The sequence below is a fragment of the Hydra viridissima genome, unplaced genomic scaffold (genome assembly GCF_058129835.1).
Source record: "Hydra viridissima isolate aposymbiotic clone 2 unplaced genomic scaffold, HvirCarnegie_v1 scaffold_15, whole genome shotgun sequence".
In the NCBI taxonomy this organism is placed as follows: domain Eukaryota; kingdom Metazoa; phylum Cnidaria; class Hydrozoa; order Anthoathecata; family Hydridae; genus Hydra; species Hydra viridissima.
In genome coordinates, this window is record NW_028324314.1 from 10,122,595 (window position 1) to 10,150,270 (window position 27,676).

Genomic DNA, 27,676 nt, shown 5'->3' on the forward strand with positions numbered 1-27,676 from the left:
AAATTCCAAGTATTCACTTACAATATGTCCCTTCATGAAATAAAAAGAGCAGAAAGAAGAATGCAACCTACAAAAAAAAATACTTTTCTTTATTTAACAAATTGTGATAGCAAATAGTTTCAACCAAGAAGTTAACAGGTTTAATTATAAAATGGTTTATTTAACTTTGAAAATCTGCAAGTACTACACCGTTGAATTTGATTCCTGATACCAACTGATAACAAATGATTTTTGTGTTTGAAAAACCATTACTTTAGTTTATAATCGAATGAGCCTTTTGATATTTCAACTTCATCGTTTTTCACTTTTTTTTAAATAATTTTTTTTCTGCCGCACAAAACTTTAAATTCCTTTTGTTAGGCATTTACTTATGTAAGGCATTTATGAAACATTAATTTCCTTATATGAGGCAATTTATTTACAAAAAAATGACGATAAAAAAATAAAGATGGTCTAAATTTTTAATACATCTTTAGTAAATATTTTAGCAACTTGTTAGCTTCGGAATTACTATTAGTATTACAAAACTTTGAATAGAAGTAAATTATTTATAATTTTTTCTACATTAAAACATCAGCAAGTACCAGGAACTTTTTCCTTAAGGATCTATCATAAAACAACACTTTTTGCGAGAATAACAATTATTTATTGTATAAGTGAATTTAACTGTATTAATTATGGAATAAGTCGGTAGCACAAAAAATGAAAGTGAAATTAAATTGTTATTATAGTAAAGTAAATATTGAAGTTTCTAATTTCCTTGTTAGATTTTTTTTTAAAAAACCTCCACATTCGTACGTTCGTTCGAAAAGTATTCGCGGTAATTTTTATCCTGAATAATCGCTCTATGATTCAGTTGCAATGCGCTTTTAAATGAAGAAAAAGATTATTTTTTGTGCTACCGACTTATGGAATAAAAAAATGTTTAACGATAAGTTTAAAAAGTGAAAATTGCTCATCTTAATAATATTTTATGCTATTAGACAGGTTTAGCGCATTTGTAAACCAAATGCTACTATAAAATAAAAACTGCTAAATACAGTAAATACCCGGTTATTCGAAACTCCTTTGGGAATAAGAATTTACTTCAAATCACTGAAGCTTTGAATAACTAAAAATCCTCTTAAAATCACCTTTTTCAAGATGCTATGGTCTTTCAAGTGAAATGGTCTTTCAAGATGCTATGGTCTTTCAAGTGAAATGGTTCAAGTGAAATGGTCTTCAAGTGAAATGGTCTTTCTTGAGTAAATTATAAATACAGATTTTCAAAATATCTTAAAAAGCAGGCGATAATAAAGGTAAGGTGAATTGGGTTATATAATACATAAGGTCAATTATAAATTGTTGTGGTCATCTAGGTCAATTGAAAGGTTTTATGGCCTTTAAATATTGCAGAATTAACATTTGCGAAACAACTATTTTTCTTCGAAATTGAAAAGTTCATATTTGTGAGTACAAATTTAGCAGCTATTTACATTATATGTTTAAAAGATTATATATTTATAGCAGCTATTTCTACTCACTTGATAACTGTGATCTGTTTTCTGTTATGTAGCGCGTTATGAACGACAACTTTTTAGTTTATGTAGCATTTTAAAATTTCCAATGGCTTAAAGCTGAATTGAATTATAGTAGTAAATTTTGAAAAGGTAACGCATCCTTAATTAAGTCTTTCAAGTAGCGTAATGCGAACGTCATCTTTTGAAAATAAGTTGTATAATATGAACGTTATAATTTAAAAATAAGTCGCGTAATGCTTGTCACATTTGGAAAACAAGTTGCGTATTTCGACCGTATTCTTTTGAAAATAAAGTGCTTCTATGTGAGTATAATTGTTGGTAATAAAAGATTTAAATTATTCTGCATTCCTACAAAACCTGTTGACTTTTAAAATTATAAAAAGTTTAATTTAACGAAGAAGCGGCGCTATTTTACAAAACAAGCAAAATTTCTTTTTAAGATGCACAAAATTATAACAAATATATTTCAAATTTTGTTTTTAGTCAGAATGTGGCATGTTTTTATTCAAAGAGTGACGGCGAATATTGGTCAGGTTAGTTTTCAATAAACTTGTATTTATATAGAAATGATTATTTCAAACATTATATTTGGATTTTTCTCGAGCTATTACTACGATAAATGGCAATATTTATAGTAAAGGTTTTTTTAAGATGCTTTTAAGTAAGACTTTCTTTATTCATTTTTGAGCACGTTTATGTTATAGATTTGGATGTAAAGGTAGGATCCGTTCTTGGGCATCACAACTCTACCAGAGACTTATATGCAATACACAGAAACCAAAAAAGTTACTTAAAGTATCATAGCAATTACAGGAAATGGTTAACGGTATCTAATGACGAGTTTAAGAAAAATATTTCTAACAAACTTCAATACGCATGCAAACTGTTGGAAGGAAATGATGAACAGGTCTTTACATTAGCCAATCAACAATCGATGGGTAAATGTTTCTAAAATTCTACTCTAGCGTAAGAATAGAAATCAATACTCTTTACAACACTTTATCAATATTATTTCTTTATAAGGAAATGGCGAAGGATTATATTTTCGAAAACCTACTAACGGTCTCTGGATACAAAGAGTGAAATGGGAAACTTGACTTTTACCTATGTGATATTTAAGCTATGAACAGATTTGAAAGAAATTATACATTACTTGTTTTAAAAAGCTACATATTTATAAGAAAACAAGTTTTTCCATTTTTTTGGGTTTTTTTTTTTTTTTGCATCCCGTGGATTTTATAGGTAAATGTTTGAAATCGCTGTAAAAACGATCCTTTGTGAGAGGAGGCTGAACTAAATTAAAAACAACGATTGGAAAAAGGCGCACACCAGATGACTCATAAACCCTTGATATAAATAAACGATAAAGCGGAAAGAAGGAAAGTTAAAAAAAGACGTAAATCGATGGAAAAAGACGTAAACACGATGACTCAACAACCTGGCACACAATTAAATGATAAGTATCGCAACCAAAAGTAATCAAAAGATATACAGGCTTAAAAAAATAGTCTTACAAATAGAAGCAGAAGGTAAGAAAGAGAGGAAGACGGAGTTTTAAAGAGAAGGTAAAGAGAGTTTTTGAAAAAATTTTTTAAGTAGAATTTTAAAGAGAAAATTTTTGTAATTGAAAAGTATTTGGATTAAAAAAATGTTTTATAAGTTGACAAAAACGTTATTGATCACTGCAAATAGAGTAAGAGAGTATTATTTAAATAACACAATGAATAAAAGATTGCTAACCATTACACACTAATGGTTGGCACTCTTTTATTCATTCACTAACAACCTTCCATATACCTTTAACCACATAACCCTAGTACCCATATCAACTTAACCAAATAATAGCTTTATACAAACAATAAAATATTTTTTTTATTAAAAATGCCGTCCTCATACTTGTAATAGTTTAATATAAGATAGTTGAGAGAATCGTATAGTAGAGAATCATTTAGAATTTCAGTTTAGTAACTCACTCTCGCTAATATTTTAGAAATAACAACCAAGGATCAAATCTGAGGATCTATCCGATTGCGTCTTTTTCACTCGTCATACAACATTTGTTGCTTCAGTTTATTTTACAAAAGGCAACAATTTTTTATAAAAGATATTTGTTTAGTAATTTTTCTTTGACCATTGAATTATGTTTCTTTACTCATATTTAACCTCTTATCTTTTGATAATAACTTTTGTCTCTGTTATCGACTTGTTAGTAAATACCATTAAACAGTTAAAGAACTTTCGTATATCGACAATTCGATACACGACAATTTAAAAAATTTCAAGATATGCGAACCTTACTTATTGAATTATTATCATTTTATCATTGTAGATGTAGCTGAGATTCGAGCTACATTTGTGAAAACAGTTTTAACTTTTAATTGCTTTATTGGAGTTTTACTATTTATGCTATTGAAAATTAGTTTCTATCTCTAAACTAGCCAAGAATGAACATGGCTTGTTTAATTCCACACTTCTTGATTAAAGTTAATATAGCTTTGTCCCATATTTATTTATGAAATAGGTATCCGTGATATCTGGGATTTTAAGATCAAAATTAACTTTAGTTTGTTCGAATTGAACATATTCGAGCTCAAACACCATGCTTTTTAAAAGATATCACAAGAAAGTGCATTTGTAATAAACGTCACAAGAAGATGTACGAGCTCGGATTTTGAACTTAAAAGTACTTTAGTTACCAGATTTGCAAACTTATTCAACATTTTATCAAAATGATACATCAGTTCTGATATTATGATTTGAATAGACTTCCTTATGTAAATAAATAGTATTTTATGTTCTTCAAATCTCTAGAAAGTTTTAATGAGCCTAGGAAATCATTTTTCCAAATGCTTTTTACATTTTTAAAAGCTTTTACAATTATTGAGAAGTCAAGTATGAATATGCTGGCATTTTGTGTTGAGGTAAAGTATCTCATTTAATATTTAAAAATGCTTTGCTTTCTTTAAATCACTCTTGTCATTGAAACTATCAACTTTCGGTCTCCATAATGTGATATTTTCAAAAAGCAAAAAGCTTGTTATATTATTTACTGTTAGTCGCAAATTCAACTTTGTTTAGGCATTTAAAACATTCCGCATGACTGAAACATCTTTTACTTTTCTGAAACTGATCACTATAAAATCAATTGGTTAATCAGTGGTTTTTTGAAATCTCCTTGATTTTTCAAAAAACGATGACTTGTTTTTTTTGGTTTTTTAAAAACTAAATAATTATGTTATTGTTTTTTGGCTATATATGTGTGTGTGTGTGTGTGTGTGTGTGTGTGTGTGTGTGTGTGTGTGTGTGCGTGTGTGTATGTAGTTTTAAAATGCTTCCCAGTTTTCAATAACATATAAAGCGCATCTAACTAATAATGAACTATAAATTACAATTAGCATATGATTGTTAATGGAAGATTTAGAACAATTTTAAGAAACTTCAGTTCAATAAACATGTTTTCCAAGTCTACTTCTACTGATAATATCATATTTGAAAAGTTCTTATTTCAATATTTGGTAATATATTCTCAATCATATCTTAAGTAAATAGGCAGTTAAACGGTATATGATTCGAGTGCTTTTTAAATATATAGTGAAGGCACGTTAACTGTTCAAAAACTCTTCATTATTGATTAGGAACTTAATTTTTATTTTTTAACATAGCAGTATTGACAAAAAAAACTTTAAGAGGTTATGGATTTGTTTAGACTCATTTTAGGGCTGTAAGTTGATTTATGGTGCAATCCAATGGATTATTAAAAAGACAATATCTTGACAATGCTTATTTTTTGATTGAATACAATTGAAGACTCCACGGGAAGAAACGGCAGGGTCACATTTTTTCATTTTGAGATAAATCATTATTAAACTTTTAAACCTTTATAAGTTTCGAAGTTTTAGGAAAATTTAGAAAAACTTTAAATATGCATCAAATCGTTTATTTGATTTGAATTCAAATACAAAATATGCTATCATGGTTAGTAAAGCTAGAAAGTGTAAAAAGTAGAAACTTTCAAAATCTGACCCTGCCGTTTCTTCCCGTGGAGTCTTCAATTATGAATAAAAAGGAAAATCGTTTTTATGTATAATGTGCTTTAAATATAAAAATTGCAAAGTGTGTTTCGTAAAAAACAAATGCTGTTCAGAGGTAATCTTAACAAAAAACTAAAGAATTAATGTTTAATTTTTTTTAGATAAATAGCTTATAAATATAAGTAAAAATATACTTAATCGATAAAACCAAATGTAAATGAAAAGGCACTAAGTGTCTTAGAGATATTTAATAATACATTATCGGTACTATTCTGTGATCATCATCGGATCATAATTGAGTAGCAGAGGGTAATGCTTCAAAGGAAGAATGTCAAAAGGAAAAAGAAATCAAAAAGCTACAAAGCAGCAAGTTGAAAATGAAAAAACTTGTTTCAAAATCTTGATTTATTCTAACAAGGCATCAGCTCACTCATCTACTTGGTGATGATAAACCTCCGATAAAAAACGAAATTAAACTTTTAAGTAAAAAAACTAACTGCGACACAAGAAAAAGTTATTGAGGTATTGATTGAGCTGTCACACAATTACGAGTTCATATACGATAAAAAACACAAAGAAAGTCTTAACAAGGAAATCGAGAAGAAAAATAATGACTTTGCAGATGCTTTGGAGCGAGTGAATAAATGGATGTTAAACAACTGTGTTGATAAATCAATAAATAGAGAAAAACTATTTAGTTGAACAAAATGTTTTCCTAATGAGGTTAAAAGCAATACCATAAAGTTGAGGTTAAAAGCAATGCCAGAAAGAAAAAACAAAGGCTCAGAAAAGCTTTACAACAATTAGAAGAAAAATATCGGCTAATAAAGCTGACTCAAGTGGTCAAGGTTGAAGCGAAAAAGTAACTTTAATTTAGATAATACTAACAAAGAAGACATTATCGAATTTTGGTGGATAGAACGTTTAAACGGGCAATAAAGTCTACAAGCAACCTTAGTAAAAGCATTAATTTAATAAATAATCTAGATGATAAATTTATCAAAATTGGACAATACCTATGAAAACAAGTAAATTGTGTCTCCATACCAACATTTAATGACTTTAAAAAGACTTACAAAAATTGGAAAGCAACTTTCAACGCCTGCATTAATGAAGCTCCAGTAATACCGGAATATAAGTTACTACAGTTACGCCAATATCTATCTGGCGATGCATTAAAAGCCATTGAAGGAGTAAGACATATGTCAATTGCCTATGAAGCTGCTAATGAGAGACTTGAAAGAAATTATGGGGGATCTAGAAGAAAAGTCCTCATATACCTGAATAAAATAAACAACATCAAGCATATATAAGAGAACCATCCGAGGGATATCAAAAGATTTGCTGACTTGCTCAACATTGCCATGAAAAATCTGAATGAAGCTAAAAGAGTTGAAGAGCTTGGCGACGGAACATTATATCACAGACTCCAAAAGAAGATTCCTGAGATAATTTAATACAATACAAACTTTGGATACATCAAGTTGGAATAAACAATAATGTTGAAATGTTGAAATACTTCGAAAGTTCATTATAGAAGAGGCAGAGTTTCAAGTAACAGCAGCAACGAACCACGGTTTACAAAAGAACACCGATAACAAACAAAAGCATTCCGGGGGAGTTCGTTCTTTGAAGAAAATAGCCGAATAAAAAAAATGAACTGGAGCAAAAAATGTGTCGTTTGTAGAATTAGTCATAAAGTTTAGTAATGCCAAACGTGAAAAGCCCACGATGATTTACAACGCTAGAGATTGTTTAGGAGGAAAGATTAAGCTTTAGCTGCTTGAACTTTAATTATTCGTCAAAAAAATGTAATTTGTGGAATCCGTGGTTGTACAGAAACTCATAATCCTTTGCTTCAAAAGAAAAAAACACGAAAGCCAAACTGATACGAGCTCTCAACAATTAAAAATAACGCACGAGAAAGGGGTATTTGAAAACTCACTCCCGTCAAACCTGCATTCAAAAAATGCCATGAGCTACATATCTCTGCAAACAGTGCCAGGTAACTAACGGAATTGTATTAAAAAGGTCGTGGTCAACACTTTCCTTTATGATGGTAGTACCAAGACGTACCTGATGTGGCAGCTGAGTTGTTACTTCAAGGTAAAATGAAAAAAAAATAACTGTCAGCATGATATATAGTCTGATTAATTCTTTAAAAGCTCCCAGTTAAATTCTAGCTTAAATTATTGGATAAAAAGACAGCTATGAAAATATGAGCCTTGATTGTTACTAAGGTAATAGGAATCATAAAGGCAGTTATTTGGACTGCAATATCGAAAAAATGAAAACATCTAAAGAATATTGTATCTCTAAGAGTAAGACCGAAGCGAACAAATGACATTCTTTTTAGCATAAATTATGCTGAGTTACACTGTGCAGAAAAAGAAGTAAAACGAACCAGTTGTACGTCTCATACCACTCAGATTGACATGAATTGAAGGTGTTAATGGGTACTTATTAATCCACTTGATAAAATTAGCGTCAAGCAACAACGACATGGAAGATATCAATAACACCTTACAAGTTTTATGGGAAATTTTAGGTAATGAAGATTCATGGAGAGGATATACAATGAGCCCAAACAATATTAAAGCACTTATTATAAATCAGAATTCTCTAATAATGGAAGTGGTAGATACGAAGTCAAAATATCTTCGAAAGAAGATAGACATTTGGATAATAATTATACAATGGCATTTAATTGTTTGGCAAATGAAAAACAAAAATCTCGGATGTGACTGTAATACCATTTCAAGCAATATGTAAGAAGAGTATACTTAGTCAATAACAAAACATGTTAGCCAAGTCAATAACAAAAATATAAGCAATAATTGGTTACTAACGCATTTTCAAGTTATTCGTCTCGATAAATTATACCCCATTCACATCAAAAATAAATCTTGTTTTAATCGTGGTTATTTAAACTTGTGACGCATTTTTCCGTTCACACTGCTTTTTAAAACAATGTTTCAAATAAATGAGTTTAAAAAAACGGCCGCTAAATAAAACATCATTTTAAAAGCGAGTGTTATTTAAACTCGGTTTTGTTGGTGTGAATGGGGTATTAATTACTAAAGTTAAAACTGTTTTTGATTGTTCTGCAAAATATATTGGTAAAATTTTCTTTACGATTTGCAAAAAATTTATTATGCAAATGCTGTGGATTGATGTACAAGTATTGAATGATAAAATCCCAGACAAACATATTAATCAAGTGAAAACATGGTTTCAGATATTAAAAGATCTTCTAATTATAAAAATTCCTAGATAATTGTAAACGAAGTCAATTGTTAAAAATAAATCCATTCACATTTTTACAGATGCATCTAGCGAGGCGTATTGGGCTTTAAACTTACCAACAATATTTATGTAACAGAGGAGAATTCGCATGTAAAATTACACTGTTAAATACTTGAGTAAGTTGTTTGTAATCTATCAGCTTCACAAGACTTCACAAGAGATACTTGTAGCTGTCCTTGGTTTAAAACTTGAGAATGTAACAGAAGCTTTAAAAGTCGAGAAAAAGATAAAACTTTATTATGTGATAGCTTGAATATTCCATGATGGATTAGAAAGCATAGTTGAAAATTAAAGCCATTCTTAACAAATTGTTTTGGATTAGTTCAATGTTAAACCAAGCCAAAACAATTGACGTACATACCAACAAAAATTAATGTAGATTTCTGAACTTGAAGAACAAAATTGAAAGATCTGGAAAATAACAAAATATGTAGGCATGGGCCGAGTTTCTTCAACTCTATGGAAATAGAATGACCACCAGCTGATCGTATTGAAATTGCAATCGAAGTAACTAGTAAAATAAAGAAAAAGGCTCCATTGACAACTTCAGTTTTCCACCCAAAACAAAAATCAACTGGTTGATATAGATAAATTTTTAAGTTGGAAAAAGTTAGTCAGAGTGAACGGAGGTATACATCGATACCTAAGAATTTTCAATGTGAAATTAATTTAAGTAAAAAAGGTAAAATACCAACAGATGGTCATCAAGAAAGGGAAAACAAAATAATCTCCAATTCCCAAATAGAAAGTTTTGAAGAAGAATGCAAGAGTCTGTTAAAGATTACCAGTGGAAACACAGATAATGGGCCATACTCTGTTGGTGGAAAGAGTGAAGTAAAAGAACTTCTTAACAAGATAAAGATAAAATTAACAGTTCAACAGTCAACAAAGGAATGGAGTGGTACTTCAACGCTTGCTTAGGATCACCTTAGTAGTGTATTTGAAACATTGATAAAAGCTGCAAAAAGAGCAATTACTGCAGTACGCAGAGAAGCTTATGTAACAGAAAAAGAATTTCATACAGCCTTAATAGGTGTTGAAAATTTGTTAAACTCTAAACCACTAACTAATGAAAATGCTGATATTAGAAATGATTTACCACTGACTCCAAATCATTTTTTGATCGGAGAGATTGGAGGACAATTTGTTCCTGATTCAGTTGATACTGAAGTTCACCATCCCAAGAAACGTTGGCATCAAAATTAAGAGTTGGTTCGTCAGTTTTTGAAACGGTAGATGCAAGAGCAGATTCCATCCCTTTCAAAGCGGTAAAAATGGAATTGTGAAAAGTCAGAGATTAAAAAAAGATCAAATTGTATTTGTAAATTTCTAGATATGCCCAGAGGAATATGGACCTATCTTTTATGTTAGCACAGCTTTTATTAGATATTGGTTCGTGAAATGATATTAATTAATTTGAGTTCATTATTTTCATGTTTAATAGGTCTCCATAAATCATGATAGGGAGCTTCATTTTCAATTTTTTTCATTCTCTAAATATCATAAGCTTAATCAAGTACTAGCCACTCGCATTGCCTCATTCGTTAAAACTATTTGAGTATAATTTCGGTGGTTTCAACATATAATGAGCAAGGCTCTTTATATGTTAAAACAACCAAAACATTTTTATGCTCTGATTTGGAACATATATGACTGTAAGAGATTTAGCAGTATTTTGTTGACCGTTCAAATAAATGATATTGATAATCCATGGTTTTCTAAGAATTTACCCATTAAATATGTTTTCAGTACTTACCTCTATAAAAATAGTTGATTCCGCTGAAAATCGAAAAGTTATGCTACAAAACAACAAAAGATGTAAGTAAAAAAAAAGAGCAGTATCTGATATTGTTAAGACCTCACATATCTACCAACATATTTACAAAAAAGGTTGTGTGCTTTACCCTTTTACAAAGTAATCTTTTACTAGAGCAGATTCATGTAGGATTTTTTACTTGGTGAGAAAAGTCACCTTTAAACAAATACACTTTTAGTCATTTCATATATCTTTCTAACTTTCTAAGGTCTCCGACCAACATACACAATCTCTTCGGAAAAAAAGATACTTAACTAATGCTTATTTATTTCTGTCATTGCTGCTGTTACACAATTGTTTACAGTTGTTGAAGATTTTTTAAAGAAAAAATATTAATTTCTTACAAATCTGATGTTTTCCAAAGGAATACGAATTATCATTTGAATAAATGTCGACTTCGTTTTTAAATGTTTTGAAAAATGTTATTTATTTAATCGTTTACAGAGTTTAAAGGAAATATGGTGGCAATACTCCAGGAGTGTGGTATTTTAGTTTAGGATTAAACGCTTTAAGTAACCAGGTTTTTACATCAGCAGTGAGAGCTCAGTTAATGGAAAGGACAAAATTTAAAATATCACAACTGCTTATAAACGATTAATATATATATTTTTAATTCTAGTTCAGGAAACCAAAGTTTTTCATACAATAAACAAACCAAGTTTGTTTATTGTATGAAAAACCAAAATTTTTCATACAATAGGAAACCAAAGTTTTTCATACAATAAACAAACCAAGTTTGTTTATTGTATGAAAAATTTTCGTTATGCCTTCTCCCCTCTTCAGTTCAAAATTTTTTAATGAGGAGTAGTAACATAAGAGTATAACAGTTTTTTTGTTTCAGTCGCAACTTGCTGATAAAATCGTCGACGTTCAGCTCTTTTAGTTAAATTGCTGGCTTTGAATATGTTGGTCTTAAACTTGTTTGTCTTGAATTTTTTTATTGTAAATCTTTTGATTGTAAATATATCAATAGTGCAATATATATATATATATATATATATATATATATATATATATATATATATATATATATATATATATATATATATATATATATATATATATATATATATATGTATAAATGTATATATATATATATATATATATATATATATATATATATATATATATATATATATATAGAGAGAGAGAGAGAGAGAGAGAGAGAGAGAGAGAGAGAGAGAGAGAGAGAAAGAAAGAATTTAGTTCACTGATTTGATTTCTTTTTACTTTTTCAAAAGTATCTCTTGAGTAAGTTTCAGCACCATATAACTGATTGCCATTTCAAATTTAATTGTATTCCAGATGATCATATTGTAGAAGTGCATATGGAACTTCAGCAATTTTGTTCCCAATAAAATATAAAGGCGACAAAATCATTCTTTATAATACCAAAACAATATCCAATTAACGTATGTGCACTTCTCAATCGTATATTGTAACTGGTTTCACATTCATTTTTTTCGTTAGAAAGAAGAGGTCATTAAATAATGTTTGTAAGGATAGCAATGACTGCCTTCATCATGAATGTGTTAATTAGCATACCAAACTTATTTAATAGTTGAGTCAGGAAAACTTAGGTGCTTAACAAGTATTTTAAAAAATCATGAGTTTTAAACACATTTGGGTCATTAAATTGAAATATAAATTTCTTAAGAAGGACCTGAAAAGACCTGGCAGTTAAAAGAATAAGAAGTCTGCATGTTCTCCGGCAGATTATATATTAGGAATGTTCCGTCACTTGCTCCCAGGAAAATCTTTGATTTCGGTTATTATTAAATAGTGGATTTACATGTGGTTAATATTTTGTGATGGATTTATGTGATTGATATTAAACAGTAAATTATATGTGGTTGATATTTTTTTTTTTAAAGAAAACTTTAAGGTTTGCAGAAAATAGCGAAAGTTAATATTAAATCTTAAAATCATCTTGCAGAATTAATAAAGTAGCAGCTTCTGTTGGAAACTTTAAGCTCTGATGTCTTCTTTAAACAATTTAGGTTTAAAGGTTCTATACAAATTGACAAACTGTTACAAATTAACTTTCAGCTCCTTTAAATATTACTTCTATAAAGAGTATTTTTTATTAAACTATATTAGTTTATATATAAAGTATTTCATTTTTTAAATTCTATATTGTAGAAGACTTCTTAGGGATTGGCTTTGTCAATAATAAACGCTGGTTTACGAGAATGGCACTAAAGAGAAATCTTTTGAAAGAAAACAAATGAAACCTTGAATAACATGTTTCTTCATATACACCATAGCAGCCGAGAGAAATTTCGGGCCCCGGGGAAGTTTTCTTAAGGGACCATCATTATGAATAATTTTATACCCAGGACCAAAAGAAGTGTGCTCTGTTCATTAAAAATTAAAAACAAAAGTTAATTAAATCTTTTAAAAGTCAAAACTATTGAAATCTTTTAAAAATTACTTTAAAAAATTATTTGCACCACCACGGGGCTCCGGGAATCTTCCCCGTCCACCCCCAACCCCCTCTCGGCGGCCATGATATACACTTAAAAACAGTTATCTTAAGAAAAATATAATCGCAAATCCAACCATTAGAAAACCAATGACAGAGAAAGATTCACAAGATTAATATGAAGTAAAATAGTTTGTCTAAGGAAAGTTGAGAAAAGTTCAGTGATGAAAACAAAATTTATTGATTAAAGTATGTTAAAAGTAATAAGCAGGAAAGCATATTGCTAATTAAAAGATTTAAAATGAAAAACAATGATAACTAATTTGTCGTAACAAGGTTACCGGTGGGAGTATGTGTGTACGCCACCCACCTCTCTTGGCGGTGGAAGTATGATTGGTATTTAGGAGTGCATTAAATTTTACAAACTAAGATTACGTAATTTATATATACAATAAATATAAATCTACTCACCTCCATAGAGACGCTGGAGAACAGCATAACAAAGCATGTTGACAATATAAACTGATCATAAACAATCCATTTCATTTACTATAACTTCTATTTATGAATTTCTTTTTTACAATTTAAGAATTAAAAAATGATTTTTTTTTCACATTATGTCAAAATAGTCAAAATAAACATTCCATTTTATCCTCTGGATCCAAGAATCGTTAATAGATTTTCGAAAATATAATCCTTTGTCGTTTCCTGAGATTAAAAGTAATTTTGTTAGAGTGTCAGTCTAAAGCACAAATTTATTCGTACATAAATGAAGTCTTAAAAAGAATTTACCCATCCATTGCTGATTTTCTAAAGAGTAAACTTGCTCATTTTTCCCGTCTAGTTTCTTGCAACCATTTTGGTTTATTTGATAAAATACATTTTTCAAGTATTCGGCATTGGTTATTGTTAACCATTTTTTAAATGTGCTGTGGTACATCAGATAACTTTTTTGGTTTCTATGTATTGCATACAAGTCTCTAGTATAAAAATGATGGCCCAGAACAGAACCTATTCGCATATCTAAACCTTTAAATTGGGGTAAATGACGAATTAAAACAATCTTGCATAAAGCATTTTAAATCTGATAAAAAACGTTTTAGCAATCACGCTTTACTAACATTTGTGCAATAAAATATTTGGGGAGACTTTGTTAGCAAGTTATTTCTTGAAAAAGTTGTTTATTACCTGTCCAAAGTTCACCATCAGTTTTTGAAAAAAAACATGCTACACTTTGACTAAAAAAATCAAATTATGTAAGAAACAGTTATATTGTATATATACAGTTATATTGTATAAACAGTTATATTGTATATAAACAGTATATATTGTAAGAAGTTCTTAAACAAAAGCTTTAAACAAAATTAGAAAAGTATTATTTTATGAATTAGGTTTCAATTCAGCAAGTAAATCATAGTAAAACTAAAAGCCAAACTGTTGTTCTAAAAACTAAACTAAGCTTGTTTAGATTACCGCATGTAAATTTACAAAAGTTAACCGGTTTTTTCAGGGCTACTAAAAATAAAAACAGATCATCGCTCAGCAGAGTTAAAATTTTTAACGGAATCAACTTTTATCAAGCTTTAGATTTTAAGCTTTAGATTTTAAGCTTTAGATTTTAAGCTTTAGATTTTAAGCTTTAGATTTTAAGCTTTAGATTTTAAGCTTTAGATTTTAAGCTTTAGATTTTAAGCTTTAGATTTTAAGCTTTAGATTTTAAGCTTTAGATTTTAAGCTTTAGATTTTAAGCTTTAGATTTTAAGCTTTAGATTTTGAGCTTTAGATTTTAAGCTTTAGATTTTAAGCTTTAGATTTTTTTTTTCAATATTTGAGGCCTTTATCAAAATAAACTGCATCTTATTTAGTGATTACTAGAATGATGGTGCTTTACATTTTGCTGAGAATAATTAAACAACTATTTAAAAATCTTACAGAGTTATGACTTCGTGCAAATGGTTCGCCGGTACTATATCAAATGTAGCTTCAACTTTTCCATGGAGAAAATTTGTTGGAAATGGCGGCCACAATCTCATCTAAAAGATTGATATTTTGAAAAGAACTGCAGAAAAAGATGGTGTATTTAAGGATATAGATTTATTGACACCCTGGAATATTCAAAATAAATGTTACTTCTTTATGGATAGCGGCAAAACTTCGCTTCAGTATGACGTAAAGGAGATAGAAATAAAAATGACGTCGAAGAGATAGAAATTGAAAAATTTATAATTCCAAAACTTCTTGAATTTTGAAGGTACATGTTGAGTCTCACCAATTAATGAGCGGGAAAAAAGCCCACGAGGATTTTTAAGCAAACTAGCGACAGAACTAATAAAAGTGGTGTTTTCCACATCTAGAATATGGAATGCAAAACTATTTTATGTAACTGAAATATTAAACAAATAGCCAACTTCTAATTTAAGATGTTTTTATACAGTTCCAGGTCTCATTTTATATTTCTTGAAACTACCCACTCCATATAATCAAAGAACTTAAAGCTTAACCTTTTTTTGTATACAATTATATAAAAGTTATGGCTAAAAATATTTTTTTTTACATTTTTCACAAAAACAAATTTTCTTAAATATTGAAGAGGGTATTGATTAAAATGCAACAGGAAATAAAAAGTTGTATCACTTTTGGATTGCATGATTTCTTTTTCCTTAAACGTTTTTTTCTCTATAACTACTGATAAGTGGATCTGAGGAAAAAGGAACCCTTCTTAAAATATACATGTCGGTTTTTTTTTGGAACATCTGCGTGAGAATCATTAATCATTTTCATTAATCATAAATCAAATCCAATAATGCTAAATACTATTTGAGCATTCTCAAAAAACCTTCTCTCAGTATTTCCATCACTTGATGTACCTGAACCACGAAAGTACCTGAAAGACTTAGGGACATCAATAACAATAATCCAAGTTGTTCTTCCCAGTCCAACCCCAACCCCTCCCAGGGTAGGGGTTGGACGGGGAAGATTTCCGGGGCCCCATGTGTGTACAAATAATTTTTTAAAATAATTTTTAAAAGATTTAAATAGTTTTAACTTTTAAGAGATTTAATTATTTTCATCTTTAATTTTCAATTACCAGTGACTTACAGTGGTCCTGGATATATAATTGATCATAATGAGGGCCCGTTAAGAAAACTTCCCCAGAGCCCGAAATTTCTCTTGGCTGCAATGGCTACCTTTTTCGAAGATGCTTCATGAAAGTAGATAAGTTATCATTTGCAGTTAAATTTATGCCATTTAAAACTGCATCTAAAATATTAGGATCAGCTAACTTCAAGTTTTCTTGTGTTACATATTAACAAATATCAACAAATTTCATATTTTAACTACACTATCTAAAAATATAAACGACATGTACACATTTACAAAATATTAGAAACAGGGATTTTAAGATGTTAATTAATAAAATGAGTCTTTAATACTAATCTAGTCTCACTGAAACCTAATTATTACATAACCACTTTGAATAAAATGCATATAATATTTTTGCCACATAAAATTGGATGCAATAAAAAGAGAGGTTTTAAAATTATTTACTTTTTATGCTTAAAAGTAATACAAAAAACCTCATTAAATTTGAAAAAATATTTTGAAAAAATAAAAATATGAAAAAAAAACTTTTTTATCAACAGCTTAAAATACAAACGACTTAACAATTATATAAAAATATACGCATTTTATAAAAGCTTGATGTGTAAGCTATAAAATGTCTTTTTATTTACATTTGTCCACTTACTGACCCACTATGCACTACTTTAACTTACACACTTTAAATTATAAAATTTTTTCACATGTTATACTTTTAATTAAATTATGTCACATTTTGATCGTTTAATTGCCCTATATCCAAATTATATATTCAAATTGTCAGATTAAAATCAAAGCTATTTTATTATTTTAGATATTTATACATTCAAGCAAATTTGAATGCCAAATAAATGTCATATTAATGGGGTTTTTTAATATTATTGTTATTATAGTTAAATATATTATCAAACTATCTGTTTCTATATCTCTATTTATGTCTATATCTATCTATCAATCTATCTATCTATATATATATATACATATATATATATATATATATATATATATATATATATATATATATATATATATATATATATATATATATATATATGTATGTATGTATGTATGTATATATATGTTTATTTGTAAATATGTATAAATAAAAAAGTGCATTTGTCAGTAATTTTTTTACAGTTAATTAGGTTTTTAAAAAAATTATTTTTCAGGAAAAAGTTAAAAAGTATTGTAATGAATTGATAAGTATCGTTATCCTATTTACGATATAAGTTACGATATTTATAGTAACTGAACGATAAACATCGTAATTAAACGATAAATATCGAAACTTTGTCGTGCAAACTTTTTGGGTACGATATTATCATAATATAAAAAAACTTAAAATGCACACATTCTGATATCTTATCGTATCGTATTGCAATAAGAAAAGTTTCTATACGCAGATGCTTATTATTTTAAAGTCTAAATTTTAAGTTTGAAACTAAGCACTGAAAAACCGCCAAAATCGAGTGCCAATTAAACTTCAATTTTGATCGAGCTTGAACGATTTTTTTAAAAAGCAAATAAGTAATCATTTTAGACCACGATTGATTAAAATTTAAGCATTAAAAAGTCGTTTTTATTCAATTATTTAAAGAACAATCAATTTTTAAAATATATTATTGCAATTTGAATCATAATATGGAAAAAATAACGTAGACAAGAATGTGTAAAAACTAAAATAAATGTTTTTAAATTATGAGAAATGATCATTTCTTTAATGTAATTTTCATGATATTGTTAGCAACTTGTTTTTCCATCTGAGAAATTAATATTAATAAGATTATCAAAGTGTAAACAATTACAGAAAGTAAATAAAAACGTATTAACTTTGAAATAAAAAATAAGCTTCCTCTGACCATATTCGTAAAATAAACTTCATGTCAAAAACAACATTTTTTTCTCTTTAAAGAAGTTAAATGATTATACATATAAAACCAACATTTTTTGTAAATAAACTCCAGACAAAAGTGGGCATTGTTGCATTATTAAGATGCATGTATCAACAGAACCACCGAAACTTTAAAGCTGAAGCATTAAAATGTTATTCTTAAATTTTTGAAAGCGTCCTTTTTATTTAACTGTTGTATATCACACCGAATATTAAAAACGTTATTGACTTTTAAATGCCAGACTTTAAAAAACCGAATAAAAGAAATTAAGTTATTTAAACTTGCTTAGAAGGCGCTCATTTCATAATTGTTTTTTTTTATTTTTAGCTGACAATTACGTTTGCCTTTTCTATGGAACAAATAAAAACCCGTTTTCATTGTCTTGAGCGGTTTTCTCATTTATATTGGACGTTTTTTCAATGGATACTTGGAACTCTTACCTATTTGGTCTTTTACTAGTTAAAATTTTAAAATCTAAAAGAGTTCCTTTGGAAGCCTCCTTTAGTGTTAAGGTCAGTATTTTACACAGCATGCAGAAAAACGCCTGTGAAAAAATTGAAACGTAGGTATACAGCGAATGACTCATTGAGGCAGACACTCTTGGCACTTTGCACTCTTTATTTAAAGGTTTAATAACCTGAAACTAGCTAGAAGTTTCTAGAATGAGTATTTTAGCAATTTCAGACAAAAGACATTTAAAGACAAACTTTCATTAGCATACATTTTACTATATTGTTGGAAACTACTTTTCTGACCATCTCGATTGCGCTTACAATAGAGCTAATATATATTCCAGTTATGAGCAGAAATGTTTAGGAATCCGTTAAATCTTTTTTGAAAAAAAAGCAGATTAATATTTTATTCATCGTATGCTGCTCCGTAATACTTTCTAATAGTTTGATGGTTTTTAAGGTCTGCTTAAACCGTTCTTGATAATTTCATTCATCCGTTTGTTGTGGAAATGTCCAAACTTTGACCTTTTTGAATGAAAATTGACCAAAAAAATAGTTTTGTAGCCAATTTGTGTAGTTGCAAGTGCTTCTGTTAAATATCTTTGTCATTTTTGCTTAACTTGATAGATACAATAAACAATGACCGAAAGTTTCTTTTTTTGCTAAGCATTAGAAGCGAAGTAAACTAAATATACTCTATCATCAAAATTTTTATCATAAAGATCTTTTAAATTCAGCTTCCGAATTTAACAGCCCAGGTATTAAACAAAAGATCACCATTATCAAGTTTTTATTTCAAGAATTCAGTAAATTCAATTGTTCTAGAGATAATCAATCGTTCATTCACTAAAAACTTGCTTTTTTTTATCCAAACAGTTTTGTATCAAGCGTAGAATATTGTAAGTATGTTTTTTCTGGAAACCATGAATTATTATTATTACTAATTGCTTAAACTTGATCAAGAATTACCAAATACGGTCGAATAGTAACAGCCTATTCATATTACTGATTACTATCTACTTACTTTCTTTTTAACATGTACTTGTGAGAATGGCGGGATATCTGTTTTAAAAAGACTTCTTGTCTTTGGTCTTGGTTTAATATAAATATGAACTAAAAATGGTTCATCGGCTTCAAAACAAAAAACCTACCCCTAATTTGCTCCCTATGTCTTAAAAAAGAAACTTTTAAGCAATATGTTCTTTTAGCTGATTGAATCATTCTCAGCCATTTTAACAGCCAATTTTCATTCTCAAATGGTTATTTAGTATTTGAAGACAAAATGAAAATTATTTCAAAACGCTTCTCAAATCATTAATTGAATTAAATGTGATGAAAAAAAAAAAATCAATAAATTAAAAGCCTCATTTTTTCAAAATTTAAAAATCTTTTTCTTTCGTCATGCGAACATTAGTTAATTACAAAACCTTATACTTCATTTGAGTCAATCAAAATATTATTTTCTTATACATGTCATTTTTCGAGGTGCCCCTTGTTAAATTTCTGAGTAGAAAATAAGCTTTAAAAACAAGATTTTTAAGTTATTCTTCTTTTATTGTTTTATTGAGGTGTTATCCGGATCCAATAAAAAAACAAGTATTCTGGTTTAGTTTTAGTTAACTATCATTGTTAACTTATAAAAATATTCTAGTTTGCTTTTTAACTTATCTATTATAAGAATCTAGATAACCAGTCATACATTTAAAGGGCTTAGGGAATATTATACGTTCACTCGAAAAAACTGGTTGAGCTAATTTTTATTGAGTCTATTCTTTCTCTTTATTATCACGCCAAGAAGTACTTGAGGTATGTAAAACTAACTTTTTACAAAAATGAAAAACAAATATTCTTCATACTAATGGTTTTTGCTTCCCTAAATGCGTATTGACCGACAGAAAAAAGAAGTTGTCTAATTCAGAGGAAGCGAAAAATATTTGGAAGTTCATAAAAGATAAAGAGCTGGCAACTCCTAGTTAATTGCAAACAAATTTGTTTAAACCTTACCTAGATGTTAAGTCATTGTTAATAATATAATGTAGAGAACTCTCATGAAAACAGCTACAAATAATCAAAGTTTTTTTCCAGAGCCCTGGCTGATTTTCAAAACAAAAAGAAATCAATAATTTGTAAGTTAAGCTTTACCTAGTGACATATTGATTCATACAAACATAAACTAGAGCTTCTACTGCATCCCAACATATACCTCGGCCATAACTTTCTAATGATGAAATAATAAACTTATACAACTTTCATTCAAGAGCAAAATGCTAAATATATTTGCAACAAGAATGTTTTACGAACCTGGAAGAGAATTTTTATTTCTCGAAGTTATTAGGCTTGCATCGCTAGTTGAATTAACTTTTACGGTTTTATACTCATACCATAAGTCTCCTGCGCTGTTTCGAAAAGTCAGTTTGAAAGGAATCTCGACAGGAAAATGTTCTTTTATCAAAATGCTTGTCATATCTAAACTTAGATTGAGGTAATGATTTACGCCAGTGGTATTGAAAGCACCAGGAATCTAATGGAGTGAATATATCTGTTTTAATAGTTCTTCATAGTTAGTGAAATATAAGATATACATATTCTGTAGGTTATGTTTCAAGAAAAAGGCTTAAACTAAATTAAAATTGAAAACAAAAAACATTACTTGAACCATTAGTATAAAATCGCTTACGCGAAATCTAAACGTCGACATAGAAAGTTCACCTTTTAAAATTAGAGAACAAAGATAAAACAATTAAAAAACATCTTAAAAACAGCATACATTAAATTTTGAACCATTTTTATGACAGTTAACTACTTCGTTTGCAGAAGTGATCTTCAAGAAAATAGGTAAAAGGTATTCCCATGTAATGTTGTAAGCAAATGCACCCGGCTCATAGGCGTAAGCGATTGAACTGGACAAACTCATATGGTCTCTGAAATTATATGGTTTAAAATATCACAAATATTAAAAAAGAATCATGGTATTACCTGGAAGCAATTATGATTTCAAATAATTTACTTGTTTGTAAACTGCCCTTCGAAGTTTACTTTGATGAGTGGTTTGCAACTTCTGCTTCCGACTTAAACAAAAATTTATCATTTAGCCTCAATTTTAAAACATGAAAAATGAATAATAGAATAATATAAAAGTATGATTTAAAGAGATAATTCAGTAGGGTTATGTATTATGGTAGTTTATCAAGATAATGCAATATGAATATGTGACCGGCTCGGGGAATAAGTTCTATAGGTGCGGTCACTAAATAACGAGAAAATCAATATAATAGAAGTTGAGGTCAAATTATAGTTATTTTCATTCTTGATCTTTTTACTTAGTATGAACTCTGAAGTACAGAAATGTGCAAAAGAAAGTAGCACTTAAGAGAAAATTAATATATTCAGGATAAATTGTCAAGCAAAATGAAATTAAAACTAAAATATAGGTACACAAATATTTTCTTATTAAGTTCTGTAATATAATACAACTTTTATTGATAATATTTAAATTTGTAACTATACATAGAGATTAAACTAATATTTAGTGTGACCACCTTTATTTACAATAATATCCTGGAGCCTTTTATTTATACTTACTTGCAGATTTTCAAAAAATGTTATGGAGATATTGTACCATTCTTATTTTAGAACATTCCAAAGCTCATTTACATTCTTTGGCAATTATTCTATCTTCTTTCTGACTAAGTAGTCCTAAACAGTTTCAGTTATGTTCAAATCAGGGCTCTGAAGATGCCAAGACATTGTTTGAAGCACTCCTTCAACTTCCAGACTTGGCAAATAATTTTTAACTAATTTGCATGTATAATTAGGATCGTTATCCTGTTGTAGAATAAAATAGTCCCCCATTAGTAGTCGCCCAGAAGGTCAAGTATTGTTATGAAAAATACTTTTATATTTTTCTTCTGTAAACTTTTCTGTTATTCTAACAACATCCCCTACCTCTTTTATTGAAATACACCCCCAAACTTATATTCCCTCCACCATGTTTGATTGTTGATTGTTGACACAGCTCCTTCAATGCCTGTCTCTTTCTTCGCCTAACGTACTGACTTTTATTCGTCCCAAATGTATGAAACTTAGATTCGTCTGTAAACAATACCTTGTCCTTGTGCTCTCTGGCGAACTTTAATCTTTTTTCTTTATTACCATGGCGTAGTTAAGGTTTTTTCATAGCTACACAGCCTTTTAATCCAGATTTAATAAAGATTGTCGCACAGTAAATGCATGTACTAAAGTTCTACTTGCTTATTTAAGATCTTGAACGAGTTCTGCGCTTACTTTCTCGCAACTTCCTAGCGCTGTTATTTTTAAAAACTGTTCATCTCAAGGGCTTTACTTCTTGGGATGACCAGACTTTTTATCCACTACATCACCAGTTTCATTATATTTTTTTAACTGCTTTTTGAACTGACGCTTGCGAACAATTCACACGTAAGACTATTTTAACTTGACTCTAACTCTCTTCATGCAAGACAATGATGCGATTTCTGTCATTTATTGATATTTTTGGCATTTTATTTGTACTGAAAACTAATTTAATTACAAAACAATACTTTTGAAAAAAAAAAAAAATTTTTGACGAAAAAATCTCTAATTAACACGAGAACTCAACAGTAACCAAAAGTTCTTTTCAAAACTCTTATTTATCAAAACACATTGAACTATAATAAATTTAAACAAAATAAATAAATAATACAGTAGTTGATTTAATCAATATCATGTCCGTAATAAATAAACAAACATAAATGCGTGAAAAATGATACGAGTTGAAACTATCTAATAATTGTTAAAAAAAAAATTAAATTGTTAACATAATTAGTAACCCTATTGAAAAACATAGTTGTCTTGATTTTACAATTTATTAACAAAACATCATAGTATGGCAAAGGCTCCATAAATAAATGTTTAAATAGTATTATTTGTAGACTTAAAATGTCCGGAATTTTTAGGAATATTGTGAATTTTTTTATTAATGCCAATGACTGCAGTCAACTTATTGGCACTTTTAAATCCATCCCGCACTTTTGGTACCTTTTCCCCAGCCGGTCGCATATATGTAAGGATGTTGTAATAGGATACCAAAATAGGATAATAAAATTGCATAAACAATATTCAAACACTTTTACTTAAAACAATTTTGCGCAACTTCTAAGTGGCTTCCTTTAAAAAGTTGGTCAAATTCAATCTGCATATCTTTTTCATTGTAATTTATTTTGCAAAACAATTTAAAGTTTTCATAACCAGTTTTATAAAAAGTTAAACCAATATCAATATATTTTTAAACAGATGCCTATCTAATGAAAATTTGAAAATAATTTTATCTGATCTTTTAGCAATTCTTTTTTGTCACAAGTTACTTTCAGTTTGTAATAATGTCACAAATATTCCATCACAAACTTCAGTAATAACAATGCAAAAACTCTAAAGTTAAATTAAGAAAAAGAGTTTCCTCCAATTAAATTTACAACATTAACATAAAATAGAGATAGAAAAGAACCCAAATTAATGAAGAGCTAGTATAAACTAGAATCAAGAACTAAACCAATATGATGTTAGCTCATAAATAAAAGTTCTATGAGCGCTATTATTTTAGTCGTATCACTTTTATGAATTTAAACAATTAGATAAAAGACCTTTCCATAGCTTTACATACCAGACTTGGGATGAGCTGTATGAAAGATTCAATTAGTGCAGGATATTCGATGTCTATTCATGTAAAACTATCAACTGTTAGTTATACTTTTCCGAAGTATTTACAATCAGTAACATTAAATTTAGCTTTAAATCATTATTTAGGTTGCATCATCCGCCCCACAACTTTGTAAAATATTTGCAAAATCTTAGTCCCTATTACATTTCTTTTCCAATCACCTTCTGCAAAACAAACTGCAGTGATTGGTTGGGACTGGAATTCATTTTTGTATTTTCTCACGCTTGTAATGGTTTGCAAAGTTCTTAAATACAAGAGTTGAATAATAGAATTAATTGCATAAACAGTTTTGTGCTTGAGCAGATTGGAAATAAACTTTAAATCATTCAATAGTTCATCCACAACTTATTTTTTTGTCTTCTACCATTAGCTAAAGAGTAGAGTCAAGAATTTTTTGAATTTCAAAACATACTGCTGCTTGAATATAGTACTGCGTGGTAGCTCTGTGATTCGCTGCTTAAACAGACATATAGCCCAAATCAACCGTGTTTAGATTAAGACAAGAAATGATGCAGAATGTTTTTAACAAATAAATGATATATGCAATTTTTAAATATCTTTAGGGGATCTAACAAAATATATTGAACCCCATGCATTATATGAGATATGGCTGACTTACACTAAAAAGCACTAAACACATTGCCAGAGAAACAATGTTCAAATCAAGTTCTTATCAAATACAACGAAATGTTGTAAATGTTATTTTAAATTTCAATATAATTATAATCAGTTGGTTAATAATGAAATACTTATTAATTAAAAGTATTAAAAACAATGTTGTTATAGTAAAACACAGCTTCTTACGCATCTAAGACACTTTGTATTAAACATTTACATTTTAATTCAAATTTAGAAACAATTGATATTGGCAAGCACGAATAATTCTTACCTTGATTGGCATTTTTTATGAAAAGGTTTTGAACATATCCTGGTTGTGCGTCATACCAAGGGTCACCGATGTAAACTTTAACGTCATGAAATTCTCTTGCATCATTATTGACGGCGTAATAAACTTTTTTTTCTGCCACCCATATTGTAAAAACATAGTTTCCTTCAATAAATAGTTGCGAAACTCTAACTTTAGTCCATTCCATCAAGTTCATGTTTATATTTGAATCAAAAACGCTATTAGAATTTCCATTTAATGCAAATGCAAAATAAATACTTTTACTCCAACGAATCCAAATACCAGGGATTCTATCACCATACGTATTTACGTTACCTCCTACACTTAAGTGAACAACATTACTCCATTGAACGTTTACATTTGAAGTAGGTTTCACTTCAAATGATAGCTCGTACTCTTTTGGAAGTTTATTTAGAATTTTAACCATTTGATTTCTCTTTATCTCTTTCTCTTCAATCATGCTGAAGAACTCTATAACAAAACATTTCTTTACTTTTAAAGTATTTCTTTATTGCTTACAGATGCATCGATGAGTATAAAACTGTTTGTTCGGAAACCTGCAGGAAAATTTAGTTTACTAAATAATTACCTTCACAGGCGTTTAAAATTACAAGATTTCTAATGAATCCTGGTTGTGCATAGCACCATGGATCGCTCAAATAAACTTTAACGTTCTGAAATTCTTTTGGAAATGTAATTTCTGTAGTGAAGATTACGGTTCCCGCAATTTGAATGGAGAAAATATATTTCTTATCAACAAAGAATTGTGATATATTGACTTTGGTCCACTCCATTAATGGAACTCTCAGAGTCGATATAGAAATACTTCTATTTCCATCGTTTAATGCTGCATTAAAGTACAAATAGTTGTCTGGTTGAAACCATACTCCTGGGGTTTTGTTACTATAATTTCTGTTATCACCGTCAACAGTTAAGTGAATCACATTCGTCCAATTGTTTAAAAAAGAAGTTGGCATTAATTCAAACGATAACTCGTATTCCTTTGGAAGACTAGTCAGAATTGAAGCAAGTTGGTCTTTTTTCAATGAGTAATTTTGAGCAATCATAAACGATTCTGTAACAGCTTTAATTAAAATAAAAATATCTTTTAAAGAGTTTTAAAAATGTTGTATTCATCAAATAGATTTAACTGCTATTTACAGATCATAGTAACCAAAATTTTATCACAAAACTTGAACTACATTTATAGTTATTACTTTACAATTGAAAAGAAAAAGATTTCGATAAATTATCTGGGTTTAAACCAATAATTTACGAATGTAACAAAACTTACAGCTGAAAGTTTTACTTTTTGGTAACTTATTATTTCTGATGGCATCAACTTTCTCATCTAGCGTTTCCTTTTTATATGCTTTTTTTGAAGTTTCTGCTAATTTTTTTTTTTTTTTCTAGTGCACTTTCTTTTTTATCTTATTTTTGAATAGCCTTTCCGCTATTTTTAAATGAATACCAGCTTCAACGTTGTTTCTCTCGGAGTCAATACTTGAATATGCACATTGTTTCGTTTTAAAATGACAAATTCTTATCTCTTAAAATATTCATTATTTCATTATGGCGAAAAATCCATGTGGAAGGGGTCCATAATCTGGCCAGGCGTAGGAAAAAAACTTACATTTGTTTCAGGCATCCGATAGAAAATTACAAATAACTGCATAGAGAATCTAATACTGATTTATTTAAAATAAAGCTATCCGCAAAACGGAAACTTCCAATTATTCAGAGTATATTTCCATAACTTAAAAGAATAAACAAAACTAATGATTAATTTTTGAGTAACTTTAGAAAGAATAAGATAAAAATGAAAAAATATTAAGCTTAGTGATAATTTCAAACTGCATCAGCTATTTGCGTTAAATATTTACAACAGATTCGAAGTATTCACTTACAATATGTCCTTTCTTGAATTAAAAGTAGCAGAAAGAAGAATGTAACCTACAATAAAATCAATATTCAGTTTTCGTTACTTATTAAACTGTGATGGGAAATAGTTTAAGCCAAGAAGTTAACAAACTATATAAAATCTGCCGATTTAAATTTGAAAATCTGCAGCTGCATCAGCATTGAAGTTAAATCCTGATATCAACTTTGAAATAATTTTTGATTTTAAAAAAATCATTGCTATAGAAGCTAATAGTAAAATATTTATTGTAATCAAAATATCCTTTTGATATTTTACATTTTTGGTTTTTCACTCGATTTTCAAATGTTATACCTCTGCAGAACAAAATTTTACATTACTTAAGAGGCTGAAATAAATTATATCTTCTTGAACTATTCACATTCAAAGTAGTATTTTCTTACAAAAAAAAAATCTTTTTTACAAGTTTAGTAACATTAATTTACAGCAACAGTTCTTAGAAGAGTTGTCTCTGAGTGTGAATGCAATATATCAACAACTGGATTTACACACAAGTTTGATCTGGAAATTATTTACTTATGTGCATTTTATGATGCAAAATTTTGAAAATACTGCCAAGATAATGTATAAAAT

At 28.7% G+C, this 27,676-nt stretch overlaps 2 protein-coding genes across 2 annotated transcripts; one reads left to right on the forward strand and one right to left on the reverse strand.

Annotated features, from left to right (window-relative positions):
• Window positions 1-404: 404 nt before the first annotated feature.
• Window positions 405-2,625, forward strand: LOC149878602 (uncharacterized). The gene is made up of 4 exons (XM_090072564.1): window positions 405-409; window positions 2,004-2,053; window positions 2,225-2,458; window positions 2,544-2,625. Exons 1-4 carry the CDS (start codon window positions 405-407, stop codon window positions 2,615-2,617), a joined length of 363 nt encoding a protein of 120 aa, XP_089928690.1. The 3' UTR covers window positions 2,618-2,625.
• An 11,018-nt stretch (window positions 2,626-13,643) lies between these two features.
• Window positions 13,644-26,254, reverse strand: LOC145193098 (uncharacterized). The gene is made up of 9 exons (XM_090072900.1): window positions 25,754-26,254; window positions 25,147-25,635; window positions 21,549-21,609; window positions 21,309-21,462; window positions 20,843-21,062; window positions 20,684-20,759; window positions 14,287-14,336; window positions 13,891-14,127; window positions 13,644-13,806 (listed from the first exon to the last, which is right to left on the reverse strand). The coding sequence occupies exons 1-9, from the start codon at window positions 26,229-26,231 to the stop codon at window positions 13,709-13,711; spliced, it is 1,863 nt and encodes a 620-aa protein (XP_089929026.1). The 5' UTR covers window positions 26,232-26,254; the 3' UTR covers window positions 13,644-13,708.
• Between the last annotated feature and the right edge of the window lie 1,422 nt (window positions 26,255-27,676).

Coding starts and splice junctions, on each gene's coding strand:
- LOC145193098 (XM_090072900.1), bottom strand. CDS start 26,231: ATGATTGCTCAAAATTACTCATTGAAAAAAGACCAACTTGCTTCAATT. Junction 21,610..25,146: donor CATAAAAAATGCCAATCAAG/GTAAGAATTATT, acceptor TTTTTGTTTAAG/TCGGAAGCAGAAGTTGCAAA. Junction 21,063..21,308: donor AAAATGGTTCAAAATTTAAT/GTATGCTGTTTT, acceptor TCACTCCATTAG/ATTCCTGGTGCTTTCAATAC.
- LOC149878602 (XM_090072564.1), top strand. Junction 2,054..2,224: donor TGACGGCGAATATTGGTCAG/GTTAGTTTTCAA, acceptor TTTATGTTATAG/ATTTGGATGTAAAGGTAGGA. Junction 2,459..2,543: donor AGCCAATCAACAATCGATGG/GTAAATGTTTCT, acceptor TTTCTTTATAAG/GAAATGGCGAAGGATTATAT.